The sequence below is a fragment of the Juglans microcarpa x Juglans regia genome, chromosome 2D, assembly GCF_004785595.1.
Source record: "Juglans microcarpa x Juglans regia isolate MS1-56 chromosome 2D, Jm3101_v1.0, whole genome shotgun sequence".
Classification (NCBI taxonomy): Eukaryota; Viridiplantae; Streptophyta; class Magnoliopsida; order Fagales; family Juglandaceae; genus Juglans; species Juglans microcarpa x Juglans regia.
In genome coordinates, this window is record NC_054596.1 from 3,520,973 (window position 1) to 3,539,362 (window position 18,390).

Here is an 18,390-nt window from a genome sequence, read left to right on the forward strand (position 1 = left end):
ATCAATACGTTAAAAATCACTTTCTTAATCATTAAGTAAAAAAAATAAATACACAAACAATCAAAACGAGTGGGCAAAGTAAGAGGGCAAACTAACATTTTTCCAACATTAATACAATTGTCGGGTGTGGGAACTCAACCCGAATATGGATGAGTGGAAAATACTCTCCCTAAAAAGAGATTACATAAAAAATAATCTCACACTAATGTAGTTTGATGTGGTTCGTTATATTATAAAGTTATTTTTATTATAAAATGAATCTAACGGATTAAAAAAAACCACATCAATTTATGAGATTATTTTTATGTAATTTTTTTGTGAACGTAGCATTACTCGACTGAGTTATTGCCTATACACACGACCTTTTGCGTGATTACAGGTATGCCACTTTTATGAAATTGATCCCCGTGCATGCCTTGTCTATCTCCTTTTAAACGACCAATCTTTCATGATCAAATATAACTTAATGAATGAAAACATACAACTTCTTAAGTGAAAAATATAAACAAAAGTAAATTTTAATATATTTATTGTAGTCTATGTGAATTGTTCTTGTGAGGGGAGTAATCCTCAGGGCCAGGTCCAAGCATAAGATCTGGGCTGGGCCGAGTCGGCCCAAGAGGCCCAAAAAGAGAAGTAACGAGGCAAGGTACACTAACAAAAAGACGAGAGGGAAGATAGTTTGACACCATTACTGGTCGACAACTCAGGACATCCCCTGACCTCGAATCCTGGCTTTTAGACGAGTCAGAGAGGTGGATATGCCTGACTACAACCACGCTGCATTAATGAGACAAAGGCAGGCACACCAGGAAGGAAAGTCACGCCGCATTTAACGCTTCCCGGGGCTCTGCACGCTACGACGTGCCTCCTAGCGTGTTAGGGACAATTGCGAACAGGTTTAACTGGTCTATAGCACTGTAGCACAACAGGTAAGTGGCAAGGACATTCGTCCTCGTACGGAACGGCACACCCACTACCTCCACCTCGGAGACCAATCCAGCCAGGTATAAATATCCCATCCCACGACCGGGGAAGGAGTTCACACTCTTCAATACTTTAACTTTCATCTTCCTTTATTGGTCATTTTTTATTTTTTCTATCATACACTGAAACTAACTTAAGTATCAAAAGTACCACGGCCCTCGAGCTCCCCATTCTTCATCTCAACAACAACCAGGTCCGAGCTCAACTGTGTAGAGTTGCCCAGGCCGTGAAACACGACATCAACAATGGCACCTTCTGTAGGATCTTATTTCCTCTCTTCGCCAGAGGTGGGAGAATGACGATTTTTCGGCATGCTGAATAATTACTAGACGAGCAGATAACATCCTCCATATAAGTATTCTTAGTTTTTTAACTTTTACATTTATGAAAAATACTGTTGTAGAAAATGGGCGAGTAAATCTTTTCTCGCCTAGACGAGAAACCGAGCTCTGCCAAATCAACAGCTAGTTGGGTACAAGTCCATTGGCTTGCCAACCTTCATGCTACAAGCTCAGTCTCAGGACTGGCCGCGATGCATTGGTTAAATGCTAAAGCCTACCGAGCTCTGCCCCATCTACAGCCAGTCGAACACAAGTTCCTTGACTCGCCACGATGCATTGGCTAAGAGCTAGAGCCTACTGAGCTCTACCCCGTTCACACAAGAGTAAAAGAGTAAGGGAACGAGAATAAAGAAAACACGATCGCGGCAAAATTATCAAATGTATATATATTTCATTATCCTTTTTACATTGATAGCCTAGGCGGGCATAAAGAGTGCAAAACAAAGTAAAGCACCAATATCAATAGGGCAGTAATCTAGCCTAGCTAAGCTGGTCTTTGGCTTACCGAGTTTGACTTGACTCAAAATACTCGAGTTTGAGATTTTTTTATATTCTTTGTTCGAACTCGACTCAATAAACTAAACTTTGAACTCGAGCTTGAGCTCGTCTCACAAACGAGTTCGAGTCGAGCCGAGCTTGAGCTTGGATTGTTTATTTTTTTAATAAAATTTAATAATTAATAAATTAAATAAATAAAAAATAAAAGATCTAATATTAAATTTATACAACTAACAAGTATAACTTTTATTGAATTATAAAATTTTAAAAAATTTATAAATAATTAATATCTAACTAATTGATATTTATCCAAAATAACAATATATTATACGCCCACATATATTATTAATACTTAATATGATAGCATATATCTATTTCATATATGGTTCCCACATACTAATATATGAAATTATTAAATTTTATCAACTAATTATTATACAAATTATAAAATATACCTACGAAGTATATTCACTACATAGACATAAGTAATTAGATTTCATATTATATACTTAATTATAAAAGTGGTGTGCTTATATTATTAGCTAAATCCATATATGTATATATATATATATGTATATATAAGTAAGTGTATGTATATATTTATCAATATATGAAAGAGTTTTAAACGAGTCGAGCTAATGAGTTTTGTCGGGTATGTGTCATTTACAAATCGAGCAAGTATCTGCTTTCACGAACGAGTTTTTTTTTTTTCACGAGTAGAGTTCAATTCGATTTTAACCGAGTGGGCTATTGAACAGACTGGTTCATTTACAGCTCTAAATATCAAGACGGAGGAGGAGCATTACAAAAGGCCAGCGGCTTGTTCTCTGAACGCAGGATTTGGTTAGACTTCGCCAACCTGTCCAGATCTTTGGCGGACCTCCATACGAGCCAGAAGGCACAAGGAGCAGAGTGCCCTGTTCTCCTCATCGAGGGCTTCCCGTTTGCTCACAATCATATTCGCGAGCTAATCAACAGCCTGGAACGAAAATGAGTTAGAGGAAAAGCTAAAATGCGGGAATCGTCGATACCTAAGCAAAGTGGGGCCTGAGCTTCTGAGCCTCTCGCTCGACTGCTTCCGCCCGGGCCTTCTCAAAGCCTGGGCCAGTCTCTTGGGTACTCCTGCCCGCCGAATGAAAGGACAGCTCGGCACCAGCCAGCATCGAGAGAGATGAAAGCACCTGAGGAATGACCTCAGGAGAAGCCAAGCTCGGGCTTTGTTGAGCCCCACTAGCAAGAGCGGGTCCCTCCGAATTTAGGCCCCACGAGAAGAAGAAGGCTCCCCTGGTTGGTGACCTGACCCCGAGACTCTTGCTCGGCTCTGGCAGACATCCCCGTCAAGACATCGTTCGGCGTCGCAGCCTCCTTGCAAATGACAAAGGTTGAGGAAGAGGACAACTCCACCATCACGGGTGTTTCCTCGACCACTCCAACCTGGGGGACGTCGGACCTGAGAAGGCGGGCTGTTGCATTTGGTTGTCCAAGACCATGAAAGACTCAACGTCGATCTCGAGAAAATGCCCCAGCATGGGCAAGGGACTGGAAACCCGGTCGTCGATGGGCTCTTGTACTTAGGGGGAGCCTGGCTCAGGCTCCCTGTGGTGAGTAGTAGTCAGAAGCATCAAGGGAGAGGGGAATCCATCTCCTAAGCCGGAGGCGCGGCATGAGTAGCTTCCTCCTTAGTGAGAGCGTCTTCAAATGAAAGTTAAGGCTCGACCGGTGGGCTGGCCCCACGAGGGGCAAGATTGAAAAGGCATTAAGGAACATGACATTTAGGGCAATGTCATACTCCTCATCCTCACCGACACCAAAAGCAACTACCGACGGTGGGAACACAGGCAGCAGGGGCGAAGGGCGAGCAGCGCCAGTGGTCGAGACCTGACGAGAAGAGCTAGGTCGGTCTTGGTGGGAGGAGCTCGCCAGAGTTGGGGAAGAAGTGCTGCCAAAGGTACTCTGGGCAGGCCCCAATGACCCTCGGCAAAATGGGCTGCGAGAACCACCACGAGGAGGGCCCAACGGAGACAGTCAGGAAGTAGTATCGAACTCACTAAAGGGAGACCCCTGCAGAGGCCGACGTGATGAACTAGCAGGGGCCCCATGAGAGGAGGACGATGGAACGGAGTGGGAAGAGCTGGGATGGGAACAACGGCCTCGAACCCCTGGCCCAGGGGGGACCCTAGCATCGCTGTCATCGAACAGACATCGTTTGCCCCGATCGTCCCTTACGGGATGAATAGACTGACGCTTCCTTATGGGAGAAGAATGGGAACAGACAAAAACTTCCAACCAAGCACGAAAGATCGATCTTGCGAGAGCAGGTGTCGCCTGATGTTTACCTCCATTAGCAGTGCATCTGTCTCAAACGCAGAGGGGTGAGTGGCCACCCAAGATAGAACAGTGGCCACTCGGGACTCTTCTCTCTCGAACAACTTGATCAAGAGAGCTTGACTCCTCGGCACATTGGCCTAAACGACCCGAACGAGAAATTCTTGATGAGCTTCCTCTCCCTAGGGTTACTCCCAACCGTAGCCGGTGACAAGGAAGAAGCGTCGTTGTCATTCCTTGATGGAAGAGAAACACCTCTCCAGTATGACGACATGCTTCTCAGCAGCTCAAGCTTGGAAACTGCACAAGCTCCCATCAAGTCGGAGGATTCTGTAGACCAACAAGAATTCTTGAGCAATCAAGTTAGGATAGTCTTCGGAGCCCTCACTCAACACTTGTCAGAAAACTATACAGCTTGCCACCATGATTCGCCAGGTGTTGGGGTGGAGTTGCGCGGGAGTTAACTTCAAAAAATCAAGGATGTCCTAGATGGGATGGCAAAACGGCAGTCGTAACCCGTTGGAGAACATCAACGGGAATAAAGACACTCACGTTTCCATCCCCTTTGCATCCACAACGGAAATACGATGATCTCTATAACCACCTCGAAGGAATGTTGTCGGACCTTCGCCATGCACGCAAATCGTCAGTAGTGACGATCAACTCTCAGTTCCTCCTGGTGAAATAAATGAGCCAACCTTCGTTTTCACTAAAAGCAGCTATGATAGGACTTGCAAATGAAATGTGGAAGAATCAAAGATTTTGGGAACTCAAGGGAAAGCTCGAAGAAGAGAGAAATAAAAGTTTCGTGAGCTTGGAAGCAAAAATGGGAGGATCAAAGTGGGAAGAAGGGTTTAAATAGGAGGGTAGATGATGGTTGGTGTTCGGCGAACAGCGAAGCGACCATGGCTTAGAAACCGAAGGGACATGACAGTCCTAGGGAAGAGAACGGGTTGACAGGATGACGCCAACAGCCGCCAGATGGGCACATGGTCAGCACGACTCATGGGGAAGCCGAGGCATCGCAAGGTCGTTCCAAACCGTTGCATCCTCAGGAAGTCAAATGCGCTCTACCTAGTTCAACAGTCGGGAGACGTAGGGGCCACAAAAATCGAGGTGACGCCAGCATTGACTCACGTGGGCAGGTGGCCTCGGGAAGCCCAAACAGTGCAAGGTTGCGCAAACATGGGGGTCATGTTTGGCATGTGACGAGCACGCTCCAATGCATGGCTCGGGACCTTGGACCACCTAGGTCCAAGGATAAGGCCAGGGCTAGGCCGAGTCGGCCCAAGAAGAGAAGTAATCGGGCAAGGTACACTGACAAAAAGACGAGAGGCAGGACAGTCTGACACCATTACTAGCCGACAATCTAGGACATCGCCTAACCCTGAATATTGGCTTCTGGAAGGGTCAGAGAGGTGGATGTGCCTACCCAAGACCACACTGCATTAATGGGACAAAGGCGGGCATGCCAAGAAGGGGAGTCACGCGGCATTTAATGCATTCTAGGGCTCGGCACGCTACGACATGCCTCCTAGCGTGTCAGGGACAGTCATGATGAGATTTGACTAGTCTGCAGCACATCAAGTAAGTGGCAAGGACATCCTACCCAGTACGAAACGGCACACCCACTACCTCCACCTCAGGGACTAACACAGCCAGGTATAAATATCCCCCTCTCATGGCCAGGGAAAGGGTTCACACTCTTTAATACTTTAACTCTCATCTTCTTTGGTTGATCATTTTCTCTCTTTCTCTCCTACACTGAAACTAACTTAAGTATTGGAGGTACCACTGCCTCCGAGCCCCCCATTCTCTATCTCAACAAAAACCATGTTCGAGCTCAACTGCATGGAGTTATCCAGGCCGCGAAACACAACATCAACAGTTCCAACGATATATATATATTATATTATATATATATATATATATCTATCTGATAAAATTTTTAACCTCGAAAATCTTGATCCATCTCGAGACTTGGGTGGTGATCATTTTGGACAATCTAATACGCCAAGCCAGAAAACAATCGATCTCTACATATATAGTCATGTTAATTTTTGTCCGTTGATGATCACCATTCAGTACATACACCATGATGATCATGATCAGGCCTTCCTTTGTACAGTACTCCATATTTCTAGCAATCACTTGGGATTATTTGCTTGTACGTACGTTTGAACTAAAATCAAATTAGTTAGATTAAAAAAGATATGAAAATGATCGTTTGATTGAACAATTCCGACCAAAAAAGAAAAGGAGAAGGCGAGAGATATACTTAAAATGTAGAATACATACTATATCAAGGCTTAGTTCTTGTAGCCTCGTACGTGTGTCTCATCTCAACTATATAATTATTAAGGCTAATTAGTTATCCAACGGTCTATTGGAAGTAAATTAAAGTACTAAATTAAAGTCAACATATATATTGGGAAATCTTTTGATCAGCTTAATTACATTTGAGTCGACTAATTTAATTAATTAATTAATAAATTGCTAAATCTTTTTTAAAAAATGATATATGATAAATGACTTCTAAATAAAATTTATATTACATTTGAACTTGAAATTGAAAATGACTATTTGATATTATAATTGGAGTCCTTTAAAATTATTATAAGTCGCAACAAATTCTCCCTCTTAAACCATGATATATGCGTAGAATTATTTGAGTAATGCTTCATACAGTCGTAGAGTACGCAAACATCGTGTAATCGCTTTGAAGAGTAAGGTCTACTATTAAAAAATTAATTTTTTCATGTAAATGTCGTATTTATTTATTTTTTTCAAAGTGATTGCGCAGTGCTTGCATAGTCACTGCTACAACTATTATTTCTTTTTATGTTATAAATATAATTTTTTTAAATCATTATATAAATAGCAAGAAGTTCTCCCACCTAGCTATGACCATTTTCTCGTTCCTAATTTAGTGACCTTTACTATAATACATTCTCGTGTCATTCATCATGATTAACCTCTTTTTCTCGTTTAAAACTTGATCTTAATTTTTTTGTCACACCATTTTCATATTTACTTGTTTTTTTTTTTTTTTTTTTTCACTTTTGAAGTTTTCTTCTATGAGCGAGACAAAGCTCATGTGAGCCCCTTTAAATCCGGCCGTTGTCGACCACAAAGGAGGACCGTGATCCTTTTCCATGCAGGTGAATAGTCATGCTTCAGTTTGGCTTTCCTCGAAGAAGTTCATGTACATGTTTAAATGAATGAGATAGAATGGCTCCTGATTAAGACCCCCGGCCCCATCACGTCGGCATGTGCACACACAAACACAAACGCAAACACAAAGCTCACAGCCTCACACACGGCTTGGGGCACGTCCAATCAATCAATCGGCCACAGATTGCAACGTTTTGCAATGAAGAGGGAGCATGTCTTGGTCTTGGACCTTTAGGGTCATGAGTTTGATCCTTTGGGCGGTTGTGGGTGGCCCATGCCTTTGGAGTGTACGTGATGTATATAGACGTGACCTAGGACCCATGCATGTCCTAGATTAAGACATTCTGAATGCACCCATTCTGTTACCCCTGCAGTACGCGTGCTCATTTTTGCATGACAAAGAGAGACATCGAATATCTTTCCTTATCATTATTTCATATATTTCATGATCCATTTCTTCTCCACTTATATACAGCTTCATATTCTCTCGATCGGCTACGTACTAATTCATGTGATGTTGATCGTGTATGATGATAAAAAAAAAAAAAACTCGAGTATATATTTATTAAGAATATAATATAATTAATTAAATCTATATCTTTTAATCAGTTTAAATTTTTAAGACAAACATTAATTTCACATTATATTATATATAGCAGATATTTCAAACTCAAAACCTGACTAGCTACACTCTACCACATTTAAGGTGAGTCCGACTCACACATGAGGCAAAATATTAAGAATATATATAATACAAATAATTAAATCTATATCTTTCAATTAATTCAAACTTTTAATTAAGACATGCTTCAATTAAACCTATATCTAATAGTATTAATTAGGACAATATGTATATAGTTAAATTGGGATTATATATACAGCAACTTTACAGCCAATAAGAGGTGAACCTCAATCAAATCAAATTAAAGTTTATTTAACTTTGTGAACTTCTTTATGAATTTAAAATTTATTTCAAGTACCAATCCTAGCTAATTAAGTGCATCTATAAAGAGAAGAATGAGGGGAGGACGGTGCGTGCTAGATAGCATGCATTTCCCCCTCAGTTTTGTGATTACTTTTGAATTAAAAAAAAAAAAAAAGTAATTTGATGGAACGGAAAAGGCAGTCTTCTTCTCATGACTAGGTTAGAGAAAAAGTTCAGATTGGATAGGCATGAAATCTTTATCATCCCCGCCCGGAATTCTGATCTCTATTAATTACATGAAACTCTAGAGATGTAATTGATCGACCAGCTAGCTAATTGGATTTGGGATCATATATATTATAATCATTTTTTTTTTTTGGTTGTAAAGAACGCGGCTAGCTAGATCATATTGACCCTGATGGGGGATCGGCCACTAGCCGGTTACTGCATTTTTCCTGTAGGTTAGAGATCAAAAAGAGATATTGATAAATGAGTTTTTTCTACTGATCATCATCATTACACTATATATATACTGAAAAATAATAAAAAGTTAAAAAAATAAAAGAGCGTAAATCGTGGGTGGTGTAGAAATGATGAGTATAATTTTCTTGATGATAAATAACAAGTGAAGGGTAGAAGAAGACATGAAAGTAGAGGTTCAAAAATCAATTAAGTACGATCGATCCGCATGCATGAAGGAATTTTTGTAATTTTTCTCCTTTTTTTTTTTTTTTTTTTTTTTTTTATGGTGGTTAAATGTTCTTTCAGCACATGGGAGAACAATCCCTTGGATGGGTCTACAAGGATAGGCATCTCTGGAACTCACTGCTTCAGATAATGACAATATATATATGTTACCATATGGCGGCAATTGAATTTCACAAATAAAAGCTGCACATGATGACAACACAAACGCACACGCACACGCGCGCATATATATATATATATGTATGTATGATAATGTAGTTCCTGTACATGGACTACTTCAAAGAAAAGTCAATAAATTTGCAGTTTCACTTTTTCTTTGTCTTGAGTATCATAATCTCTGCTGAATGGATGAGAATTAATTAATCAAGTTGTAACTAATTAGCAGCAGCTTGATTTGCCAAAAGCTCAAAGAATCTCATTAACATACTCATGGATCATGTGTTCACACTTAGGCCTACAACATTAATCTTCACGCTGAACAAAAAGGGGAACCCATTTATTGGCAGGATGAAATCATGCGTGTGTACATTTCCTTTTCACTGTGATTTGATATATATATATATATATATATATTTATATATATATATATAGCAGCTTATAATAATTTTCCCGATTAATTTCTAACGAGAATATGCAGTACAGTAGTTAACTCCGGTCTAGCTATCTTGTAATTAGAGGCAGGTGATCTTTTAAATTAAGAATATATTCTGCTAGCTAGAAATTAAAGCTATCATGAATATTTATTTAAGAATTATCATGGATTGAGTGGCATAATTCACATCAGCTTCAATTGTAGTACATGATGTACGTAAGGACCAAGCACATGCATCATGTACGTACATGTGGACCAACAAATTGTAATTCTACCCTGCAGTAATTAATATGATGTCACTGAATTACATGAGATAATTATAAGGTCATATATGAACCAATTACAAGATTGATGATCGATCTAGACACAACTCAGTACATGAATTGATCAATCAATAGCTAGCTAGAGGCCGGATTGATCTGCACTAACAAATTATGCCATATTAATGGACCATTGAGCTAAGTTTGGCAGTAAAATAAACTATAAAAGTGAGGTTGGTGGCCGCCTTCAAACTGAAGGCCAGACACCATCAATCATTATCATAAATTAACCATTGAAATTAGAAAATACAAGGAAAGAAATAATATAAGGATCTTCTTGATCATCATCATGATCATATTAGAGTTAGTACTACATAGATTGGCCGGTACCTTTTGGATATTTTTGTTTATTAGTAAAAGAGATAATATGATGATGATCATCATCTTTTCAAACCAAAGATCACCCATATATTCATTGATCATCAGATAAGCAAAAGGTTGGAATACATCATATCAGAATTAAGAAACTTCATATATAAAGCTTCTTTATAAACAACGGATATATATATATTGATTATCGCAGTCTTCATACCCTTATTAATATAGGAAACATTAAGATATATCAAAGATCAGAAACTTCCAATATATATATGTACATGCTCCAAACCATACCCAAATATTAATGCACCAAAGATATATATAGTGAATTAACATTAATGATTAATAATCAAGCTTAGGAACACCCTCTCTCTCTCTCTCTCTCTCTCTCTCTCTCTCTAAAAGCTTAATAATTTACATATATATAGAAGCACTCCCACCTCGGCCTATATACACTATATAGAATCTTGATGGTGCATATAATTTAAGTTGACTCATTTGCAAATTACATATATAGCAATATTCGGTGCATATACCGCATAGTAATCTAGTCATGAGCGGCCGGGTCTTCGCAGCATAGCACATGCCATGTTATAGTACCGCGCATGATAGGACCTTCCCGGCCCCTTTCCAATTCATTGAGAATCTCCAGATGGTAAAATTGAGTAGATGTCTCAATGTACGTACGTACGTAGTCATATATAGACATAAGAATGGTCAATACAATTAACCAGCTGCTTACATATTTCCATGATCTCCTCCTGATCTATCTTGGCTATCCTGATCACAGGGATCATTATTCCATGGAGAAGAATAATACGAACCAGAAGTACTTTGACCAAAAGAACTTCCTTCATGAGTACCCATCCTCCTTCCAAACTGGGGTGTTGATGTAGGCATCTCGTTGCAGGCATACCGCATCAGGTCTGCATTTGTGGCTTCCAATTCCTTCTGGAGCCGAAGGACATGCCTTTGGAGGACTGAGATGGCTCCAACACAGCCATAGACCGGGTCTTTTATTCGTGCCTCGGCTTCATAGGCCAGAGAGTTGACTGCATCCTCTCTCTGATGGGGAAGGACTTCGTTGAGGAGCTTACTCACATTGCTTGCGCCAAAAATCTTGTGAACATTGGCAAATTTCTGTGGCTCTTCTGGCGGAAAATATGGTGCAAAAATGCAATCTGGCATGCATTTTCTCCGCAAAAATTTACAGGCAGCACAGGGAGAGTTGGAGTAGCTAGAAGAGGCCATATTACTTCACTGCAAGATCAGAATTAAAGCCCATCTAATTTATTATCAAGCAGTTTGTAGCGAATTCACTTGAAGTTGGAAGACATTATAAGTTCCCAGCTTTATGGATAAATTAATATGTTCGGTTTTTCGAGTAAACTAACTAATTAGAATATTACTGCTGGCTTCTTTGAACTGGAAATTAAAGGCTCACACATATTGAACTAGGGGATTTCTGGGACAGTAGAACTAGGGTTAGCACCACATGCTTCTGTATATATAGCTGCTAAAACATTCAGTACTTATCTTCTTTTCAGATATTTTTAAAATTTTTTTTTCTTTTCTTGAAATATACATGATCAGTGCCATTTTCTGTGAATATTGCATAGCAAATCCCCGCCTCCCCCACTTTGTTTATACAAATAATAACAATAAAAAAAAAAAAAAAAAAAAAAAGAATAAGACACATGAAGATAGGGATGTTTTACTGTGTTAGGATTCTCCATGATGAATTTGCTCAATAGTTTTGTAATTCAACTAGTATGCTAGTTGTCCTTTGAAAAAGTCTGTCTGTCTCTCTCTCTGTTCTTCTCTCTCTTTTGTTAGTCAATAGAGCATGGGTCGATATCCCTACTGTAATTTCAGCTTTTCTCTCTTTCTTCACATCACTGGAATTCTACCTGTCCAATTCCAAACCCCAAATAACCCCGGGGATCAACTTCTATAACCTAAAAATTGAAGAAACATTTCATTCGAAAGAAAGGAAAGTACGTTTTATATGATATAAATAAAATAAATTATTTGAAAGGCTGCACCTTGTACCTACCCTCTTATCTATGTCGAGGTCTATTCGATCAGAAATATTAATATTATTACCTTTTTTTCCGAGGCGTAGGCTAGCTAGCTCCTTCAAGATCTATTCTCTGAGAGGTCCCAAGGATAAGGAAGCTGCAGCTGTATAGAGGGAACTTCAAAGAAAGAGGAAACCCTAGTTGCAGGTTAGATATATATAAATATAGTACTGATAGAAAGGTAGACGAAGATGAAGGGAGGCAAAGAGCATTTTCAGTGAGAAGGAACGGGGAGCAAAAGACAAAGGGAAATAAATGGGGTTACAAGAAAAAGAAGGATGACTATGACATTGCCTTTATAATAATATCAAACACTGTTCAACTTCAATCGACAGCTTAATTAAGTTGAAACTTGTCCGACAAATTTTATCTATTATTAAATTTAAGCACAAGCGGTGATTTTACATCCCATCGTAATTTTTTTTTTTAACTCCCGTTATATATATATATATATATATTAATTACAAATTAATTGAGATCTACTAATTAAATGCAAAACATTAATTTGAAATGCTTGTCTGGCTCTTTTATTATTGTAGATGAAAATCTCTTTTCATTCTATCTCGTTTATTTTTACAAAAATTTTTATCTCATCTCATCTCATTTAATCTTTACAATTCTTTTAAATTTTCACACAAAATAAAATAAACAATTCAACTTTTTCAAATCTCAAAACAAAAATTATATTCTAACAATATTTTATTCAAATTTCAACTTTTATCTCAATTCATTTTATATTATTTATAAAAACAAACGAGACTTAAAAGTGCATCCATGCATAGAAATTAATTTTCGCGCGCATTTGTTTAATTAGACTCGATCCTAAGATATTCTCTTAAGCTTGCATGTGATCAAAACCCTAGAAACATATATAAATTTCAGCATCGCATTGAAGTTTAAAAAAAAAAAAAACAAGTAAATTACCTGGTCAAGGCAGTCCAAAGAGAAGAAATCATACTTTTAGATCATATAATTAATTTGAACTTTGCCTATTATATATTGTGCCAAACATTCATGATCGGTATAATGTTCTCTCTCTCAGAAAAATTTCAGGGTCGACATTGTTCATGATTTGTTTAAAACCATGCGGTATATATGCAGGGATGCCATCCAGCCTCAGAGATATTATATATACTGTTGGCTTCAATTATTGAGTTCGAGACTCGAGTAGCAGCACGGCCAAACTCCGAAAGTAATTTTACTGTTTGCAGCTTCCATTATTGAATTCAGTAATTTTCAGCAAGCATACAGCGCTGCGAATCATTTTCAGTACTAAAGTTACAGATCGACAAACTTGACTGAAATTTATTTTATATATATATATATATATATATCTGTGTGTGTGTTTTTGGTTGACTTACCTAGCTAGTACGTACGTACTGATCATCACAAAGTCATACTTGCTGCAGTATATATTATGGAAAAAGATAGGATCCGGATTACTACCATTCTACTATTCTTTTTATATATTTTTTTATATTTTTTTATTTTACTTAATAGTTAAAGGAATGATTATTAGTACAATTATATATAATTTTTTTTAATGATTAGGGATGTTAAAAAAATACTTAAAAATAAAAAAATAAAAAATATAGTATTAGTAGTAAAGGAGCCGGAACCGGTTGCAAGGGTATCATTACGCTATATTTATTGCTGCCAATACGTAGTGATCATGAGATACAGCTTGCAGGTTGCAAGAGAATGAAAAAAATCCTTACAAAATTGAAACAAAAACCCAGATCATCGATGTACGTACCAACATTAAGGCAACAATATATATCTATATATGTACGTACGTACATATACATGATGAATGCACTATATATGATGGATCGGATGACAATTTCGTATAAAGAAAATGAGGCATATACGTAGTTAATTTCCATGCATACAATATGATTGATATATATAGAAGTTCATGTGTACGTACGTACGTAGTACTATTCTTGAATACTCATACGTACGTCGAAAATGAAGATTTTCTTGCAAGGGTGCGTGTGTATATATATACAATCTAGTTCGTTTGGTCTTTCATAGGCCAAAAAGGCATGATAAGGCTACTTTATTTTTAAAGGTAATTGGGTGGTGGGGGTCGATCGTTCCGTCTTCTTTCTTCTTTTTTGGCTTTTTGTTTAAACGGTTCCTGCAGGTCCTAGAGGTAGCTAGCTAGTTAGGTAGCTAGAATGCTTTCCCAACTTTGATAATATAGAATTCATCCCCAATATTTTTCAAATCACAACTTCTATATATCAAATTAATTACTTGATTTATTATAATACACAATATAGTTTATATAATTAATTAATTAGTTGATAAAGTTATATGTTTATTTAATACCATGTTACATGATCATTGTCGAATGGTAGTAATGAACATGGGATCGATGATTTTTATTTAGATCTCCTGATCATTAATGTACGTACATGATTCTACTTAATTTTTGTAGCCTCTTATCATATGTGGACAGGTATCTGCGCGCATATATATATATATATATATATATATATATATGGATGTATTTATGCATATTTAAACTTGATCTATTTTATTATTATTTGGCTGGGTTATGATCATGGCCTAGCTTTGGGCATCAAGAAGCTGCAAAGTGGAGCTAGAGATCATGATGGGCACTTTGATCAGATCCATATATATATATATATATATATATATATATATATACACACACTCATGCGTTTCGGCCAAAGTGCGAGTCTCGATCCTTGCTAGCTGCATCGATCGTCCTCATGCTGGGATTCTTTACACAGTACTAGTACTATTGATTAGGGTCATGTTGCAATTGTTTATCAATAATTAAAGGAATAATGGCCCTAATGATTAGAGCAGCAATTATTGGTTGATAGCAGATATATTTATATATCACGCTCGGTTCAATATATGTTCAACATAATGGCTTAATGATTCTGTTATATATTTTGAACTCGAAAGATTGGTTATTGATTATAATATTGATTGACAACAAAAACGGCCTGCCATCCGTCCAGCCTTTTCTTTAATTAGCAGCTTCTACAATCTATAGGCATAATAATATAAATCTTATGATTTTTCAGTGTAAAAAATTAAAGTTCCAACTCGATCGATCATGTGTAACATTAATAAGGCCTCCAGTCCAAAATATTTTTTTTTTTTTTTTCTAAAGTCCAAAATAATTTGGTTCAATCTTTAAGAATGGTTAAAAAATAAGGCCCCCAGCACGACATGGACTTGATCATCTAGATAGATCTTTGTACAAAGTTTAATTATTAGGGTTCTTCACCTGCTTGATACTACTGGAAACCATTATCTTTTTTAGTACTGCTTTATACATTTACTATGCAGGCAAATTAAAATGTGGTTTGGAAAGTGAGATGAGATAGTTTTAGATGAAAATTGAAAGTTGAATAAAATATTATTTTTTAAAATTATTATTGTTTTGAAATTTAAAAAAGTTGAATTGTTATTATATTTTGTATATGAATTTAAAAAAATCATAATGATCATGAGAATAAAATATTTTCACTATATATGAACCTAAATGTCCTGTACGTGATATCGTCCACACGATCGAGATACGTACTAGTAGTAGTACGTACTACTACATAATTAAGCCTGACGGCCTGATCTATGATCGAGCAACCTCACATTTTTTTTTCTACAAGCTGCAATTTGAGGAGGTGGCCGGGGCCATCGATTCCTAGCCTAAATGATCCGACAGTGTAGGAGGGCCGGTTGATCATTTATCAACGTCCTTAACATGTCTGTAGACTAGTACTCTCCATGATCATTTACTACATAATCTTCTCTTTGTCACTTAAAATGTTATCAAGCTCGGACATGACCAGTTCATTAATTATAATGATCTGCTGATCGAGCAACATCGATCGATCGCTTTGATTCAAGTTTAGTACTAGTAGTGTTGCGATCTTTCGTACTGCCCATGTTTTGTATCTGTTATGGGAAATGAGTCACCATGAGTACCCCATGCATGCATATATTGTTCTTCCCAAAGCTGGCAGGCAGGCGCTCCAGATCATAGAATTCAAAGATGATTCCGTGGTCGTAGTTTTCTCGGTGCATGGGTCATTCATTAGATTAGAGGCACTGAGAGATAGCTACGCTTACCAGGTTACAACATCAAAATTTCCCTCCCGCTTTAAGATGTCCAGATCGATCTAGTACGTATAGACGAATCAAGCTTTTCAGCCGCTTTCTTCCCGGACAATTAATTAGCTCGTAGGCCTTATAGTACTAGTTGAAATTCCTTTATAACACTACTAGCGACCTTCAATTACTTACACGTACTTCTACGTACGGACCTCGATCCGGATCATGATCCCTGCCCATCTGCTATCAATTTATTGACTTGAATTATTTCACAGTCATGTTCCACTTTTTGAAGCCACCTGCCCTCTAGTAATTACATGGTCCAGAGACCCCCACGGCTGCATTTGTACGCGCGTTGTCCCTCGATCTCTGCTTTTCGACTAACATCAATGACATTCCCGATCAAGTACTCATGCATATGTATATACATGCAATTTCTCCTGCTGGTCCTTCAGGAAGCAAATATTGTCAGCCACGTTGAATATTGAGATTAGGATATAACAAGTTACACCCATATTTAGCAATTAAAGATGTCAGAGCTAGGGAGAACAAATTAAAGAAAAGAGATCGATCAGTGACGGCTGACAAGTGTTTTTAGGTAAAATATAATTGCTGCTTTGGCTTTATGTTTCTACAAAGTGGAAGGCTGTCTTAGAATAGTCGATCATGCTTGCTGAAGAAGACTCATGAAACGTCGCGGCTCTTGCATAAAAGGGAAATGGCTTTTGAAGTGGAGGATGGCGGCGGCCGGGTGACTTTATGAATAGACGTCTGAAATTAAACAGATCGAGAAAACTCTTCAATATTAAGCTGCACCTCTGATCAGCAGTGTCTTATATATAGAAGTGGGGTTATTCGATCCATGTAATTACTTTCACCAGTAGCTAGCTAGCTGATTTATAAGGCATGACTTATTTAAGCATATATATGGTCGTTTCTATAAATATATATATATATATATATACACAGGAGGAAATCATTCTACATAATTATATATGTCTATACGAGGAATGCACAAATGAATCGTCGTAGACGGCTAAATTTAGGTCAAGAATATTCTTTAGAATTCTCTAGTCTCTTTGTAGATCTGAACTTCACGATAGAAATTAACTATCACATGTTGATTACTTCAATGATAATGCTTAATTTAAAATAAATAAATAAATTCAAATACAAGACGGATGCATGCCTTCATGCATCTTAATTAGATATCGACAACCAAAACACTCACTACAAGAAAATACGTCATTTTGCGAGTGTTTTCATTTAGCCTCAAAAGAAATTGTCACAAATAGACCTTAATTAATTGCAACGTTTGTCATTTTGTCGTTAAATTCCAGTGCAAAGTTGGAAAATGCTGATGAGAAATTCATTGTGCAATCATTTACGGCAACTTTATACCTATTTTGACCTTTTTGTTGTCGCAATAAACATCAGTAGTACAAGAAAACATAGTTTTTGCGAGATGGGAGATGGTGATCACGAGTACTAAATGTAATCATGTTTCCATCACCTTAATTGGATGCCTTTATCTTCAATAATATTATAGCCTAGGGGTATCCATGAATTTCTCAATATTCCATCTTCTGATCAAAGTCACTTTCTTTTGCCAATATATATATATATAAATATATATATATATATATAAATATATATATATATATATATATAATATAAGGTGATAGAAAATGAAAATACTAAACTACCCATATAAGGTAGTATTTCTTGGGACGCAATTATATTGAACGTCCCCCATTTATAAAATAATATTTTTTAATATTAGCGAATAAATTAAAAAATAATGCTTTAAAAAATTTGATTGTTTCTTTTTAAAAAAAAAATATTTCAAGTCGATTGGAAAAAAAAAAAAGACACGTTTGAACAATTCGCTGTATGAGCTGGAGCCCATAAGCGTAGTGAGCCTCCACTGAAGCGTATCAACGTCGTACTAGGGCTCGGCCCAAATGGAAATTACATAATGACGACCAAAACGACGACGTCGCCTTGAATGCGAGTATTT

At 37.4% G+C, this 18,390-nt stretch overlaps 1 protein-coding gene across 2 annotated transcripts; it reads right to left on the reverse strand.

Annotated features, from left to right (window-relative positions):
- Window positions 1–10,428: 10,428 nt before the first annotated feature.
- Window positions 10,429–12,538, reverse strand: LOC121249139 (LOB domain-containing protein 25). Of its 2 annotated transcripts, none has more exons than XM_041147837.1 (2): window positions 12,295–12,538; window positions 10,429–11,450 (listed from the first exon to the last, which is right to left on the reverse strand). In XM_041147837.1, the coding sequence occupies exon 2, from the start codon at window positions 11,437–11,439 to the stop codon at window positions 10,927–10,929; it is 513 nt and encodes a 170-aa protein (XP_041003771.1). In that variant the 5' UTR covers window positions 11,440–11,450; window positions 12,295–12,538; the 3' UTR covers window positions 10,429–10,926. The 2 variants fall into 2 exon arrangements, with proteins under 2 accessions (XP_041003771.1, XP_041003773.1); XM_041147839.1 differs by lacking the exon at window positions 12,295–12,538 and adding an exon at window positions 11,907–12,268 and having other exon boundaries at window positions 10,429–11,448.
- Window positions 12,539–18,390: the final 5,852 nt, after the last annotated feature.

What these genes read in the sequence shown, in the direction of transcription:
- LOC121249139 (XM_041147837.1), bottom strand. Translation starts at nt 11,439, where the DNA reads ATGGCCTCTTCTAGCTACTCCAACTCTCCCTGTGCTGCCTGTAAATTT.